This window comes from Salvelinus fontinalis, chromosome 5, assembly GCF_029448725.1.
Source record: "Salvelinus fontinalis isolate EN_2023a chromosome 5, ASM2944872v1, whole genome shotgun sequence".
Classification (NCBI taxonomy): Eukaryota; Metazoa; Chordata; class Actinopteri; order Salmoniformes; family Salmonidae; genus Salvelinus; species Salvelinus fontinalis.
Genome location: NC_074669.1, coordinates 44,851,265 through 44,865,660, shown reverse-complemented (window position 1 = coordinate 44,865,660; position 14,396 = coordinate 44,851,265). Strand labels below are relative to the sequence as shown.

Genomic DNA, 14,396 nt, shown 5'->3' with positions numbered 1-14,396 from the left:
TGTCTAACCATGATTTTGGTGGCTAAATATGCACATTTTCGAACAAACTGTATATGTATGTTGTAATGTGATGTTACAGGGGTGTCATCTGAAGAATTCTGAGAAGGTTAGTGAAAAAAATAATATATTTTGGCGATGTTGACGTTATCGCTCTCTTTGGCTAGAATCAATGCTGGGCTGCTATGTGCTATGTGCTATGCTAATATAACGATTTATTGTGTTTTCGCTGTAAGACACTTAGAAAATCTGAAATATTGTCTGTATTCACAGGATCTGTGTCTTTCGATTAGTGTATGCTGTGTATTTTTACGAAATGTTTGATGATTAGTAAGTAGGTAAACACGTTGCTCTATGTAGTTATTCTAGTCCATTTGTGACGGTGGGTGCAATTGTAACCTATGCCATCTACCTGAAATATGCACATTTTTCTAACAAAACCTATCCCATACCATAAATATGTTATCAGACTGTCATCTGATGAGTTTTTTTCTTGGTTAGGGGCTATAAATATCTTAGTTTAGCCGAATTGGTGATAGCTACTGGTGTTGGTGGACAAATAAAAGGTGGATTATGCTAATGTGTTTTTAGGTAATAGATGTACATCTTTACATATTGTGTCTTCCCTGTAAAACATTTTAAAAATCGGACATGTTGGCTGGATTCACAAGATCTGTGTCTTTCATTAGCTGTATTGGACTTTAATGTGTGAAAGTTAAATATTTAAAAAATATATATTTTTTGAATTTCGCGGCTCTGCCTTTTCAGTGGGGGTGGGGGGGGGAGTGCCGCTAGCGGCACCCTCATCCTAGACAGGTTAACTGACTTGCCTAGTTAAAAAAGTATATATCAAGCCGCTTTTCCAACAGATGCTGAACACTTGTTGGCTGATTTTAATTTTTTTCCCTTCACTCTGTGGTCCAACTCATCCCAAACCAGCTCAATAGGGTTGAGGCCAGGTCATCTGATGCAGCACTCCATCACTCTCCTTCTTGGTCAAATAGCCCTTACACAGCCTGGAGGTGTGTTGGATCATTGTCCTGTTGAAAAACAAATGGTAGTCCCACTAAGCGCAAACCAGATGGGATGGCGTATCGCTGCAGAATCCTGTGGTAGCCATGCTGGTTAAGTGTGCCTTGAATTTTAAATAAATCATAGTGTCACCAGGAAAGCACCCCCTCCTCCACTCTTCACGGAGGGAACTACACGGAGATCATCCGTTCACCTACTCTGCATGTCACAAAGACACGGAGGTTGGAACCAAAAATCTCACATTTGGACTAATGTCCATTGCTCGTGTTTCTTGGCCCAGGCAAGTCTCTTCTTATTGGTGTCCTTTAGTAATGGTTTCTTTGCAGCAATTTGACCATGAAGGTCTGGTTCACGCAGTCTCCTCTGAACAGTTGATGTTGAGATGTGGCTGTTACGTGACCTCTGTGAAGCATTTATATGGGCTGCAATTTCTGAGGCTCTTAACTCTAATAAACTTATCCTCTGCAGCAGAGGTAACTCTGGGTCTTCCTTTCTCGTTGCGGTCCTCATGAGAGCCAGTTTCATTATAGCACTTGATGGTTTTTGCGACTGCACTTGAATAAATGTTCAAAGTTCTTGGCATTTTCCGTATTGACTGATCTTCATGTCTTAAAGTAATGATGGACTGTAATTTCTCTTTGCTTATTTGAGCTGTTCTTGCCATAATATGGACTTGGTCTTTTACCAAATAGTGCTATCTTCTGTACAGTATACCACCCCTACCCTGTCACAACACAACTGATTGGCTCAAATGCATTAAGGAAAGAAATTCCACAAATTAACTTTTAACAAGGCACACCTGTTAATTGAAATGCATTCCAGGTGACTACCCCATGAAGCTGGTTGAGAGAATGCCAAGAGTGTGCAAAGCTGTCATCAAGGCAAAGGGGGGCTACTTTGAAGAATCTCAAATCTCAAATACACTGCTCAAAAAAAAAAAGGGAACACTTAAACAATACAATGTAACTCCAAGTCAATCACACTTCTGTGAAATCAAACTGTCCACTTAGGAAGCAACACTGATTGACAATAAATTTCACATGCTGTTGTGCAAATGGAATAGACAAAAGGTGGAAATTATAGGCAATTAGCAAGACACCCCCAATAAAGGAGTGATTCTGCAGGTGGTGACCACAGACCACTTCTCAGTTCCTATGCTTCCTGGCTGATGTTTTGGTCACTTTTGAATGCTGGCGGTGCTCTCACTCTAGTGGTAGCATGAGACGGAGTCTACAACCCACACAAGTGGCTCAGGTAGTGCAGTTCATCCAGGATGGTACATCAATGCGAGCTGTGGCAAAAAGGTTTGCTGTGTCTGTCAGCGTAGTGTCCAGAGCATGGAGGCGCTACCAGGAGACAGGCCAGTACATCAGGAGACGTGGAGGAGGCCGTAGGAGGGCAACAACCCAGCAGCAGGACCGCTACCTCCGCCTTTGTGCAAGGAGGTGCACTGCCAGCGCCCTGCAAAATGACCTCCAGCAGGCCAGAAATTTTGGCTACCACATGATTCCATATGTGTTATTTCATAGTTTTGACATCTTCACTATTATTCTACAATGTAGAAAATAGTACAAATAAATAAAAACCCTGGAATAAGTAGGTGCGTCAACTTTTGACTGGTACTGTAGTTCCAGGTAGTTTTAATTTAGTCCTGAAATGGAACACAACTTACCTCACTCAGTGTCGTGTGTGTGTGTGTGTGTGTGTGTGTGTGTGTGTGTGTGTGTGTGTGTGTGTGTTATGGCTTTCACTCCTGCCAGGGAGGCCCACTCTCACCTCTTTTCCCAACTTAGAGAGTCCTGTTGCCATGACATCAGAGTAGATAACCCAATCAGTGTGTGTAACCTGTTTACCAGAGCTGTGACCTTTTTTACTCTGCGGTTACCACAGGAGACAGCAAACTCACATCACAGATCACACTCACATCAGGCTCCATGAGTGGGTTCTCACTTTTTCGCTTCTATTTTGTCATTCGGTCTCTCTCTTAATCAATCTGCAAATATCTCCTCTTGTCAATTTCTGTCTTTGTTTGATCTCAGGCAAGAAAATGTGCTGTATTAGTATTTCTCACCCTCTGGCCTGTACTGGGCTACGATGTTGACCGTCTGTCCAGCGTTCTTCAGAGCAGCAGCTGCCTGCTCATGGGTTGCACTGTGGAGCTCAACCCCGTTCACCTGCACACACACACAGTTTGATCAATGAACAGCAAATGAGCAAGGCACGTCAATGGAGATCTACAGTCAATTTAACCTCATCAATAATACTCATAAATCAATAAGAAATCAATAAGAGACTATCACGTTTCCGTGTGTGTGTGTGTGTTCTTACTGAGATGATGCGGTCTCCTTTCCGGAGCTCTCCACAGAGGTCAGCAGGTCCACCAGCCAGGATAAAGGAAATAAAGATTCCCTCTCCATCCTCTCCTCCTACTATGTTAAAACCCAGGCCTGTCGAGCCACGGTGTAACACCACCTTCCTGCGCTCCCTGAAACACACACAGAAATATAAGGGAAAGGGGGATTCCTAGTCAGTTGTACAACTGAATGCCTTTGAGTGAAATGTGTCTTCTGCATATAACCCAACCCCTCTGAAGCAGAGACCCAACCCCTCTGAAGCTGCCATAATCGACATCCACGGCGCCCGGGGAACAGTGGATTAACTGCCTTGCTCAGGGGCAGAATGGCAGATTTTTACATTGTCAGCTCTGAGATTCGATCCAGCAACCTTTCAGTTACTGGCCCAAAGCTCTAACCACTAGGCTACCTCCCGTATATACAACATTATACACACATTGTCAGAGGTTGGCACTATACAGCCACAGCCACAGTGTAGTACAAGTACAACCCATCAAATCAGAACACACACACCTATGTTACACACAGTACACCCTGTTACAAACTGATACACACACAAAGTCGAATCCCAGATCCAAAAGGTGAAGTTTAGTTACTCCAGTCCTATTTTTGGATGTAGCATTCCCTCTAGTGGTGATTGAGAACATTACACGTCTGTTTGGTCTGTTACAGCCCATCTCAAAAGGCGGACCAATATCCGGACCCAGAACGTGGTCAATACGGACTGCAGGCCCCACTTTTTGTGCGGGAACTTGGTCGGCATTCGACTCCTGGTATCATATGAACACACACAAGACATGGAAAATGTGTAGAATTTCAGGAAATTAGTTTTAAAACTGGCTAAATGTTCCTTTCGCTGCATGGCATAAGGTGTACAATTACAGGAAATTATCTTTACAACTACCAACAAGAGGTGTGTGAACAATTTCACATGGGTTGCGAGGTGGGGATTTTTAACAACACCGATACATGACAATATACATCCGGTCCATTGCCACCTAGGAAATTGGTATGACTGGACCTTCTCAAATGAGTACCCCATGTCTATTATTTCTTCAGAAAGGCAGCATAGGCATAGACTGGAGCAGCCAGCAGAGGACACTGCTATGCTGTGTCTTTATACTCACCATCATTACTTCACTATCCCGAGTCCATTTTACATTACGAACATTCAATGTCATCTTGGTGAGCAACTCCAGTGTATACATTCATTGATTCACGATGGCGGAAACAGGAAATGTTTGTTTCCTTGGACTGTCGGCGTTCAGCGGTGAAAACACATTTTTATCTGCTGGGGATTTGCGTGCTATTAAGTGTATCATCTGTGACATGTTCGTAGTTGTCACGGGGAAAGGTCCGATGGACACCTTTATTTGTGAAAAATATAATTGAACTTGATGCAGCTAAAGTAAGGATTAATACTCTTCATGAAGAAGTAAAACATTTGACCAAGCACCTTGAACGGAATAAGGATTCTTTGAGACTATTGCCATCTTTAAATGCTTCCTATCAAAACATCCAAGAGATTCATAATGGGACCTTCCTCGACTATGATACATTTCCTCCATTGCACCCCTATGCTAGCTTGAACCAGAAAATGGCTGCTCATTGTTCGACTCCAGGTGAGCGTGAATGGATGTGTATTGGAACCAGAAAGAAGAAGAATCGTTCGATGCGCGCCTGCCTTCTTCCCTTCTTCCCCAGTGTCCGGATTTAAGACTCTCAAATCGCTTTGAGCCCCTGTCCCCGCTTTCTTCTGCCGGGGACTTAGATGTTCCCTCCATGGCTTTGAATGCCCCTTCAGCTACCTCTCCCTGTCCTAGTCAAGCAACTGCCTGGGCAAGGCCTGGACCACTTGCTATGCAGCCTTTGGTTATCAATAATAGGTTGGTAGGTAATGATCCAGCTTTTATTGACACCAGGTAATTTCGAAGCCTGACAAGGTTTGAAATTCATGCACCTAAATGTTCGCAGCCTTTGGACAAAAATGGACGACATCAAGATCTGGGCTTCCCAGGCGGATCCAGATATTTTTTATTTTATCCGAAACATGGTTCTCTTAGAAAATTGTGGATTCTGAGGTTACTACTGATGGTTTTAAAGTTTTCAGGGCTGACAGCAACAACACACCATTCTATCTATACAAAAAGTAACCTTTCTGTGTCTCTCTTAAAGGGTTTGTCCAGTCCTAAACAATTTGTATTTATAGCTTTAATAAGTCTTCAACTAGGTTATAGTTCCAAAGACTGGGAGTCTACCGCCATTCCTCCACTAAGAAAGGTTTGCTAACTAGTCTCACTGATTTAATAGCGTCCTTTTCTACTTCTGAGATGTTTGTCGTAGGTGGCTTTAACCTGTCCTGGGGAACCCAAGACAGACTGTTTTAAAGGATTTTTGTAATAACCTAAACCTCACTCAGTTGATTACTAAACCCACACATCCAAATCTGAGGGATTCTACTAAATCAACAAGAATTTACCTTATGTTTACAAATACTCCAGAGAAATGTGTAGCTAGTGGCGTTTTCTCCTTGGATATTAGTGATCACTGGCCTATTGTTTGTATTAGAGATGTTAGGACTCATTGGGCAAAAAACATGCATTATTACAAGGAGAAATTTGTACAATTTTACTGAACAAGCTTTTTTACATGATCTCTACCATTATGATCTTAATGGTATCTTAGCGCTCTCTCCCTCTCTCTCTGCCTCTATCTGTTTTCTTTCTCATTTTGGCAAACATTCTTCCTCTCTTTCTCTCTCACTCTTTCTCTGTTTTCTTTCTCATTTCATTGCTCACGACAACAGCGAACATGGAGAGGGAGCTAAGTAGAGTGACAAGACAATTGGCAGCACACTTGTGTGTGTTTGTCTGCCTGTTTGTGCATGTGTCTAATCCTGTGTGTGTGTGTGTGTGTGTGTGTGTGTGTGTGTGTGTGTGTGTGTGTGTGTGTGTGTGTGTGTGTGTGTGTGTGTGTGTGTGTGTGTGTGTGTGGGTGTGTCTAGACTACATATAAATCATATTTAGTGTCTGCCTCTGTCTGTAAGATCCAGTGGATGTGTTTGAGGCTGAGGCCTGGCAATCTGTTCCTACTTATGACAGCACTGTATGTCTCGCTCTTGCTCTCTCTGCTGTGGCAGGAGAAACCCGCCCAAGGTGACCAGAGCTTAGCCCTGCAATCCATCTTTCTCGCTCTGTCTCTCTTCTTGTCTGGCTCACCTCCCTGCCCCCCAGACATATCTCCCCAGGAGTTACACAGCTGGCCTCCCACTAGCTTCAACACCATTCATCTTTCATAACTTTATCTGCCAATTCCAGCAGCAGGCAGAGCAAGAGAGAGAGGGCAGAGAGATAAAGAGAGATAGGGGGGAGAGAGAGAGGGCAGAGAGAGAGAGACAGGGAGAGAGGGGGCATAGATAGGGGGCATAGATAGGGAGAGAGTTAGCAGAGACAGAGAGAGGTCAAAGAAGAGCGAGATAACAAGAGTGGGAGAGTGAGGGAAAGAAGGGGTAGATAGCTGGAGACTGACAGAGAAAGGGATGGCTGGAGGAGGAGTAGTAGAAAGATGAGGAGATACAGTGCCTTCAGAAAGTTTTCATACCCCTTGATATATTCCACATTTTGTTGTTAGAGCCTGAATTCAAAATGGATGAAATAAAATAAAAATCACCCATCTACACACAAAATCCCATAGCGACAACGTGAAACATGTTTTGAAACATGTTTGCTAATTTATTGAAAATGAAATACAGAAATATCTAATTTACCACACCCCTGAGTAAATACAGTTAAAGTCAAAAATGTACATACACCTTAGCCAAATACATTTACTCCGTTTTTAACAATTCCTGGCATTTCATTCTAGTAAACATTCCCTGTCTTAGGTCAGTTAGGATCACCACTTTATTTTAAGAAGGTGAAATGTCAGAATAATAGTAGAGAGAATGATTTCTTTCAGCATTTATTTCTTTCATCACATTCCCAGTGCGTCAGATGTTTACATTCACTCAATTAGTATTTGGTAGCATTGTTTAACTTGGGTCAAACGTTTCGAGTAGCCTTCCACAAGCTTCCCACAATAAGTTGGGTGAATGTTGGGCCATTCCTCCTCACAGAGCTGGTGTAAATGAGTCAGGTTTGTAGGCCTCAATGCTCGCACACGCTTTTTCAGTTCTGCCCGCAAATTTTCTATAGGATTGAGGTCAGGGCTTTGTGATGGCCACTCCAATACCTTGACTTTGTTGTCCTTAAGCCATTTTGCCACAACTTTGGAAGTATGCTTGGGGTCATTGTCCATTTGGAAGACCCATTTGCGACCAAGCTTTAACTTCCTGACTGATGTCTTGAGATGTTGCTTCAATATATCCACATCATTTTTGTTCCTCATGATGCCATCTACTTTGTGAAGTGCACCAGCCCAGGGGCAATAAAGTCCTAGACCACTGTTATTCTACCCACAAGCAAGCATACAAGGCCCTGCCTTGTCCGCCATTTGGCAAATTAGATCATGCCTCCTTAATCTTGCTTCCTGTTTACAAGCAAAACAGGAAGTACCCATGATTCGGTCCGTTGAGAAATGGTCACCAGAATCAGAGATTATGCTACAGGACTGCTTTGATAGCACTGATTGGAATGTTATGAGACTCCGCCGATAACATTGACAGGCTAACTACGTCCAAAGCCGGGTTCATTAGAAAATGTATGGGCGACATTGTCCCCATGGTGAGGGTTCGCTGCTTCCCCAATCAAAATACCTGGATTAACACGGAGGTTGAAGCTAAACTAAACTAAAGGACAGGGCTACCACACACAGAGCTATCGTAGACAACCCTGAGGCTATGGACGAGGACAGGAATAAGTACAAGAAGTCCCACTATGACCTCTGCAGAGTCATCAAACGAACAAAAGGACAATATAAAAATAAGGATGAATCATACAGGATCCAACGCCGGCCGTATGTGGCAGGGGCTACATACCATTACGGATTACAAAGGAAGACTCAACCGTGATCTGCCCAACAATGCCTCTCTACCAGACGAACTTAATTCATTTTATGCAAGTTTTGACAACATTGTGCGGGGTGTGAGGGCGGTTACCGACCCAGAGGATTGAGTGATCTTGCTCTCCGAGGCCGACGTGAAAAAGGTCTTTAAATCAGGTCAACACCCGCAAGGCTGCGGTGCCCGACAATATTCCAGAGCGCATTCACATCACTGACAATCTGAAATGGTCCACTCCACACAGACAGTGTGAACAGCGCCTCTTCAACGTCAGGGGGCTGAAGAAATTCGGCTTGGCTCCTAAGACCCTCAAACTTTTACAAATGCAAAATTGAGAGCATCCTGTCGGGCTGTATCAACGCCTGGTATGGCAACTGCACTGCCCGCAACCGCACGGCTCTCGAGAGGGTACCCTGACTGCACTCAAGGACATCTACAGCACCCAATGTCACAGAATGGTCAAAAAGCTCATCAACCACCTGAGCCACAGCCTGCTCACCCCGCTATCATCCAGAAGGTGAGGTCAGTACAGCTGCATCAAAGCTGGGCCCGTGAGACTGAAAAACAGCTTCTATCTCAAGACCATCAGACTGTTAAATAGCCATCACTAGCTGGCCTCTATCCAGTACCCTGACCTGAACTTAGTCACTGTCATTAGCTGGCTACCACCCCGGTTACTCAACCCTGCACCTTAGAGGCTGCTGCCCTATGTACAGTGCATTCGGAAAGTATTCCTTTTCCCCCCATTTTGTTACGTTACACCCTTATTCTAAAATGTATTCAATTATTTGTTTTCCCTCATCAATCTACACACAATACCCCACAATCAAAGCGAAAACAGGTTTTAGAAATTTTTGCAAATGTATTAAATATAAAAACATACCTTATTTACGTAAGTATTCAGACCCTTTGCTATGAGACTTGAAATTGAGCTCAGGTGCATCTTGTTTCCATTGATCATCCTTGAGATGTTTTTACAACTTATTTGGAGTCCACCTGTGGTAAATTTAATTGATTGGGCATGATTTGGAAAGGCACACGCCTATATATGTAAAGGTTGACAGTGCATTGCAGAGCAAAAACCAAGCCGTGAGGTCGAAGGAATTGTCCATAGAGCTCCGAGACAGGATTGTGTCAAGTTCACCCAGAACATTGTTTTGAGAACTGAAAGGGGTGTCTCAGTTTCAAGGTCTCAGCATGGAGAGAAGACGCTTTGTGAGGTATTGGTCGGTTACATGCATGAACCAAAAGTTAATGATTAATTAATTATGAATAATGTAAATCATGCAAATATAATTTGTCTGTGTTTGCAGTTTATAAGAGAACTAATGGGACTGCCCCAACGGAACCCCCGACTGACGTGTACTATCGTGCATTAAATTTGTTGGAACCTTTCCGGCTTCCTGATAATATTTTTTTTTTGACTTCAGGTGTCCCTGGTGGTAATTTCCACAACAGTCACTCTGACAGAGCTCCAGAGTTCCTATGTGGAGATGGGAGAACCTTCCAAAAGGACAGCCATCTCTGCAGCAATCCACCAATCAGGCCTTTATGGTAGATTGACCAGACGGAAGCCACTCCTCGGGAAAAGGCACATGACAGCCCACATGGAGTTGCCAAAAGGCACCTAAAGTACTCTCAGACCATGAGAAACAAGATTCTCTAGTATGATGAAACCACGATTGAACACTTTGGCCTGAATGCCAAGAATCACATCTGGAGGAAACCTGGCACCTTGAATACGGTGAAGCATGGTGGTGGCAGCATCGTCATGCTGTGGAGATGTTTTTCAGCGGCAAGGACTGGGAGACTAGTCAGGGTCAAGGGAAAGATGAACAGAGCAATGTACAGAGAGATCCATGATGAAAACCTGCTCAAGAGCCCTCAGGACCTCAGACTGGAGTGAAGGTTTACCTTCCAACAGGACAACAACCCTAAGCACACAGCCACCCGATCAAACATCTCTGAAGAGACCAGAAGATAGCTGTGCAGCAACGCTCCCCATCCAACCTGACAGAGCTTGAGAAGATCTGCAGAGAAGAACGGGAGAAACTCCCCAAATACAGGTGTGCCAAGCTTGTAGCCTCATACCCAAGAAGACTCAAGGCTGTAATCGCTGCCAAAGGTGCTTCAACAAAATACTGAGAAAAGGCTTTGAATATTTTTGTTAACGTGATTTAATTTTTTAGAAATTAACATTTTCTAAAAACCTGTTATTACTTTGTCATTATGGGGTATTGTGTGTAGACTGATGAGGGAAAAAATGTCATGAATTTTAGAATAAGGCTGTAACCTAACAAAATGTGGGAAAAGTCAACGGATCTGAATACTTTCCGAAGACAATGTATATACAGTACCAGTCAAAAGTTTGGACACACCTACTCATTCCAGGGTTTTTCTTTATTTGTACTATTTTCTACATTGTAGAATAATAGTGAAGACATCAAAACTATGAAATAACACATATGGAATCATGTAGTAACCAAAATAGTGTTAAACAAATCAAAATATATTTTGTGTTTGAGATTCTTCAAAGTAGCCCCCCTTTGTCTTGATGACAGCTTTGCACACTCTTGGCATTCTCTCAACGAGCTTCACCTGGAATGCTTTTCCAACAGTCTTGAAGGAGTTCCACATATGCTGAGCACAGTCTTGAAGAAGGCGTGTCAGTGCCTCTTCCCTTTCAGGAGGTTGAAAAAGTTTGGCCAGGCCCTGAAATCCTCAAAAAATGATATGGCTGTACCACTGATCGGACACACACATACAAGCTGCTGCTAGGCTGTTTCTTAACTTCTTATGGCTGCAAGGCAAAGTGTTGAGTAGCCAGTGAAATCGTGCCCATTTCAAACGGCCTCCTACTCAAATCTTGCTCGTACAATATGAATATTATTATTCTTTTTGGATAGAAAACACTTTGTAGTTTCTAAAAGAGTTGGAATTATTTATCTGAGTGAAACAGAAGTCCTTTTGCAGCACTTTTCCTGACCAGGAAGTAAAATGTCAGAAATCGGTGCTCTTTTCAAATTGATGCCTATACATGGGCTTAGCACTTAGGAGTCTGCTGACAATCTATACGCCTTCCTATTGGTGTAAAGAGGATGTCAGAGAAGAAATGTTTCTGCTCATCTTGTTCTGTGGTGGAAAAAAAAACTATTTCTTTGTCCTGACCGTTCACTTCCGGTACTCTGGAGGAAGTGAGCTAATAGCTAATAGATTTACATATTTTGTCTTCCCTGTAAAACATTTTAAAAATCGGACATGTTGGCTTGATTCACAAGATGTGCACCTTTCATCTGGTGTCTTGGACTTGTTAATGTGTGAAAGTTAAATATTTAAAAAAAATAGATTTTGAATTTCGCGCCGTGCATTTTGAGCTGGATGTTGTCATAAGTGTACCGGTGTCGGGCTGCCCCCGTAAAAGGTTAAATCCTGATGCCTAGTCACCTTACCCCTTTACATACAGTTGAGGTCTGAAGTTTACATACACTTAGCTCGGAGTCATCAAAACTCGTTTTTCAACCACTCCACAAATTTCTTGTTAACAATCTATATTTTTGGCAAGTCGGTTAGGACATCTACTTTGTGCATGACACAAGTAATACATTTTTTCCTTTAACGAGTCAAGCGAGCCCGACACGAACGATATACTGCATTCTCAGGAACAGGCCCAGATCCCTGTGATTTGCATGAAGAGGAGGCGGAGAAAAAGGGCGTGGAGGGCGGGCTGCCTTCTGAGAATTTGTAGGCGATCGAATACACCCCCACTTCCTTCCATTCTGCAAGCAAACGTGCAATCTTTGGACAATAAAATAGATGACCTACGCGGAAGATTAAACTACCAACGGGACATTCAAAACTAATATCTTATGCTTCAGAGTCGTGGCTGAACGACGACACTATCAACATACAGCTGGCTGGTTATACGCTGCACTGGCAGGATAGAACAGTGGCGTCTGGTAAGACAAGGGGCGGCGGACTATATATTTTTGTAAATAACAGCAGGTGCACGATATCTGAGGAAGTCTAGAGCTATTGTTCCTCGCCTGAGGTAGAGTTTCTCGTGATATGCTGTAGACCACACAACCAAAAGTGGTCAGATGAGGCAGATGCTAAGCTACAGGACTGTTTTATGAGCACAGACTGGAATATGTTCCAGGATTCCTCTGATGGCATTGAGGAGTACACCACATCAGCCATTGGCTTCATCAATAAGTACATCGATGACGTCGTCTCCACAGTGACCGTACGTACATACCCCAACCAGAAGCCTTGGATTACAGGCAACATCCGCACTGAGCTAAAGGCTAGAGCTGCCAATTTCAAGGAGCGGGACTCTAACCCCGAAGCTTATAAGAAATCCCACTATGCCCTCTGACGAACCATTAAACAGGCAAAGCGTCAATACAGGACTAAGATTGAATCCTACTACACCGGCTCTGACGCTCGTCGGATGTGGCAGGGCTTGCAGACCATTACAGACTACAAAGGGAAGCACAGCCGAAAGCTACCCAGTGACACGAGCCTACCAGACGAGCTAAACTACTTCTGTGCTTAACTTCTCTAAGGTAGGGGGCAGCATTCGGAATTTTGGATGAAAAGCATGCCCAAATTAAACTGCCTGCTTCTCGGGCCCAGAAGATATGATATGCATATAACTGGTAGATTTGGATAGAAAACACTCTAACGTTTCCAAAACCGTTAAAATAGTGTCTGTGAGTATAACAGAACTGATTTGGCAGGCAAAAACCTGAGAGTTTTCTATTTAGTTTTCTATTCAATGCCATTACAGTATCCATTGACAGAACTCAAATTGCAGTTCCTATGCCTTCCATTAGATGTCAACAGTCTTTAGAAATTGTTTCAGGCTTGTATTCTGAAAAATGAGGACGTAAGAGCAGTCTGAATGAGTGGACCCTAAAGTTTCACAGAGCTTTTTCATGCGCGCGACCGAGAGAGTGCCTTTCTTGTTTACCTTTTATATTGATGACGTTATTGTCCGGTTGAAATATTATCGATTATTTAGGCTAAAAACAACCTGAGGATCGTTTGACATGTTTCTATGAACTTTACGGATACAATTTAGATTTTTTGGTCTGCCTGTTTTGACTGCGTTTGAGCCTGAAGAAAACGCGCAAACAAAACTGAGGTTTTTGGATATAAAGAGACTTTATCGAACAAAAGGAACATTTATTGAGTAAATTTATGTCTGCTGAGTGCAACCATATGAAGATCATCAAAGGTAAGGGACTAATTTTATCTCTATTTCTGACTTCTGTAACTCTTCTACTTGGCTGGTTACTGTTTGTAATGATTTGTCTGCTGGACTATGTTCTCAAATAATCGTAGGGTATGCTTTCGCCGTAAAGCATTTTTTAAATCTGACATCGTGGTTGGATTCACAAGAAGTTAATCTTTAAACCTATGTAAAATATGTTTTGTTTTCTGAATTTTTATAATGAGTATTTCTGTATTTGAATTTGGCGCCCTGCAGTTTCACTGGCTGTTGAAGAGGTGGGACGTACCCAAGAGAGGTTAATTAAAACACTAAAACATGAATGAGAGCACCAGTTGTTCCGGAAAACTGTGTGATCACGCTCTCCGCAGCCGATGTGAGTAAGATCTTTAAACAGGTCAACATTCACAAGGCCGCAGGGCCAGACGGATTATCAGGACGTGTACTGCGAGCATGTGCTGACCAACTGGCAAGTGTCTTCACTGACATTTTCAAACTCTCCCTGTCTGAGTCTATAATACCAACATGTTTTAAGCAGACCACCATAATGTCTGTGCCCAAGAACACAAAGGTAACCTGCCTAAATGACTACCAACCCGTAGCACTCACGTCTGTAGTCATGAAGTGCTTTGAAAGGCTGGTCATGGCTCATATCAACACCATTATCCCAGAAACCTTGGCCCACTCCAATTTGCATACCGCCCCAAAAGATCCACAGATGATGCAATCTCTATTGCACTCCACACTGCCCTTTCCCACCTGGACAAAAATAGCACCTATG

General features: G+C 43.0%; 1 protein-coding gene across 8 annotated transcripts in view; it reads right to left on the bottom strand.

The window, feature by feature from the left end:
• LOC129855654 (discs large homolog 1-like protein) overlaps positions 1–14,396 on the bottom strand; it is a 203,074-nt gene that overhangs the window by 60,351 nt on the left and 128,327 nt on the right. For all 8 annotated transcript variants that reach the window (XM_055923540.1, XM_055923541.1, XM_055923542.1 and 5 more), the window contains 2 exons: positions 3,358–3,514; positions 3,101–3,203 (listed from right to left, as the gene is read on the bottom strand). In XM_055923540.1, coding sequence (XP_055779515.1) covers positions 3,101–3,203; positions 3,358–3,514 — 260 coding nt within the window. The remainder of the gene's footprint in view (positions 1–3,100; positions 3,204–3,357; positions 3,515–14,396) is intronic.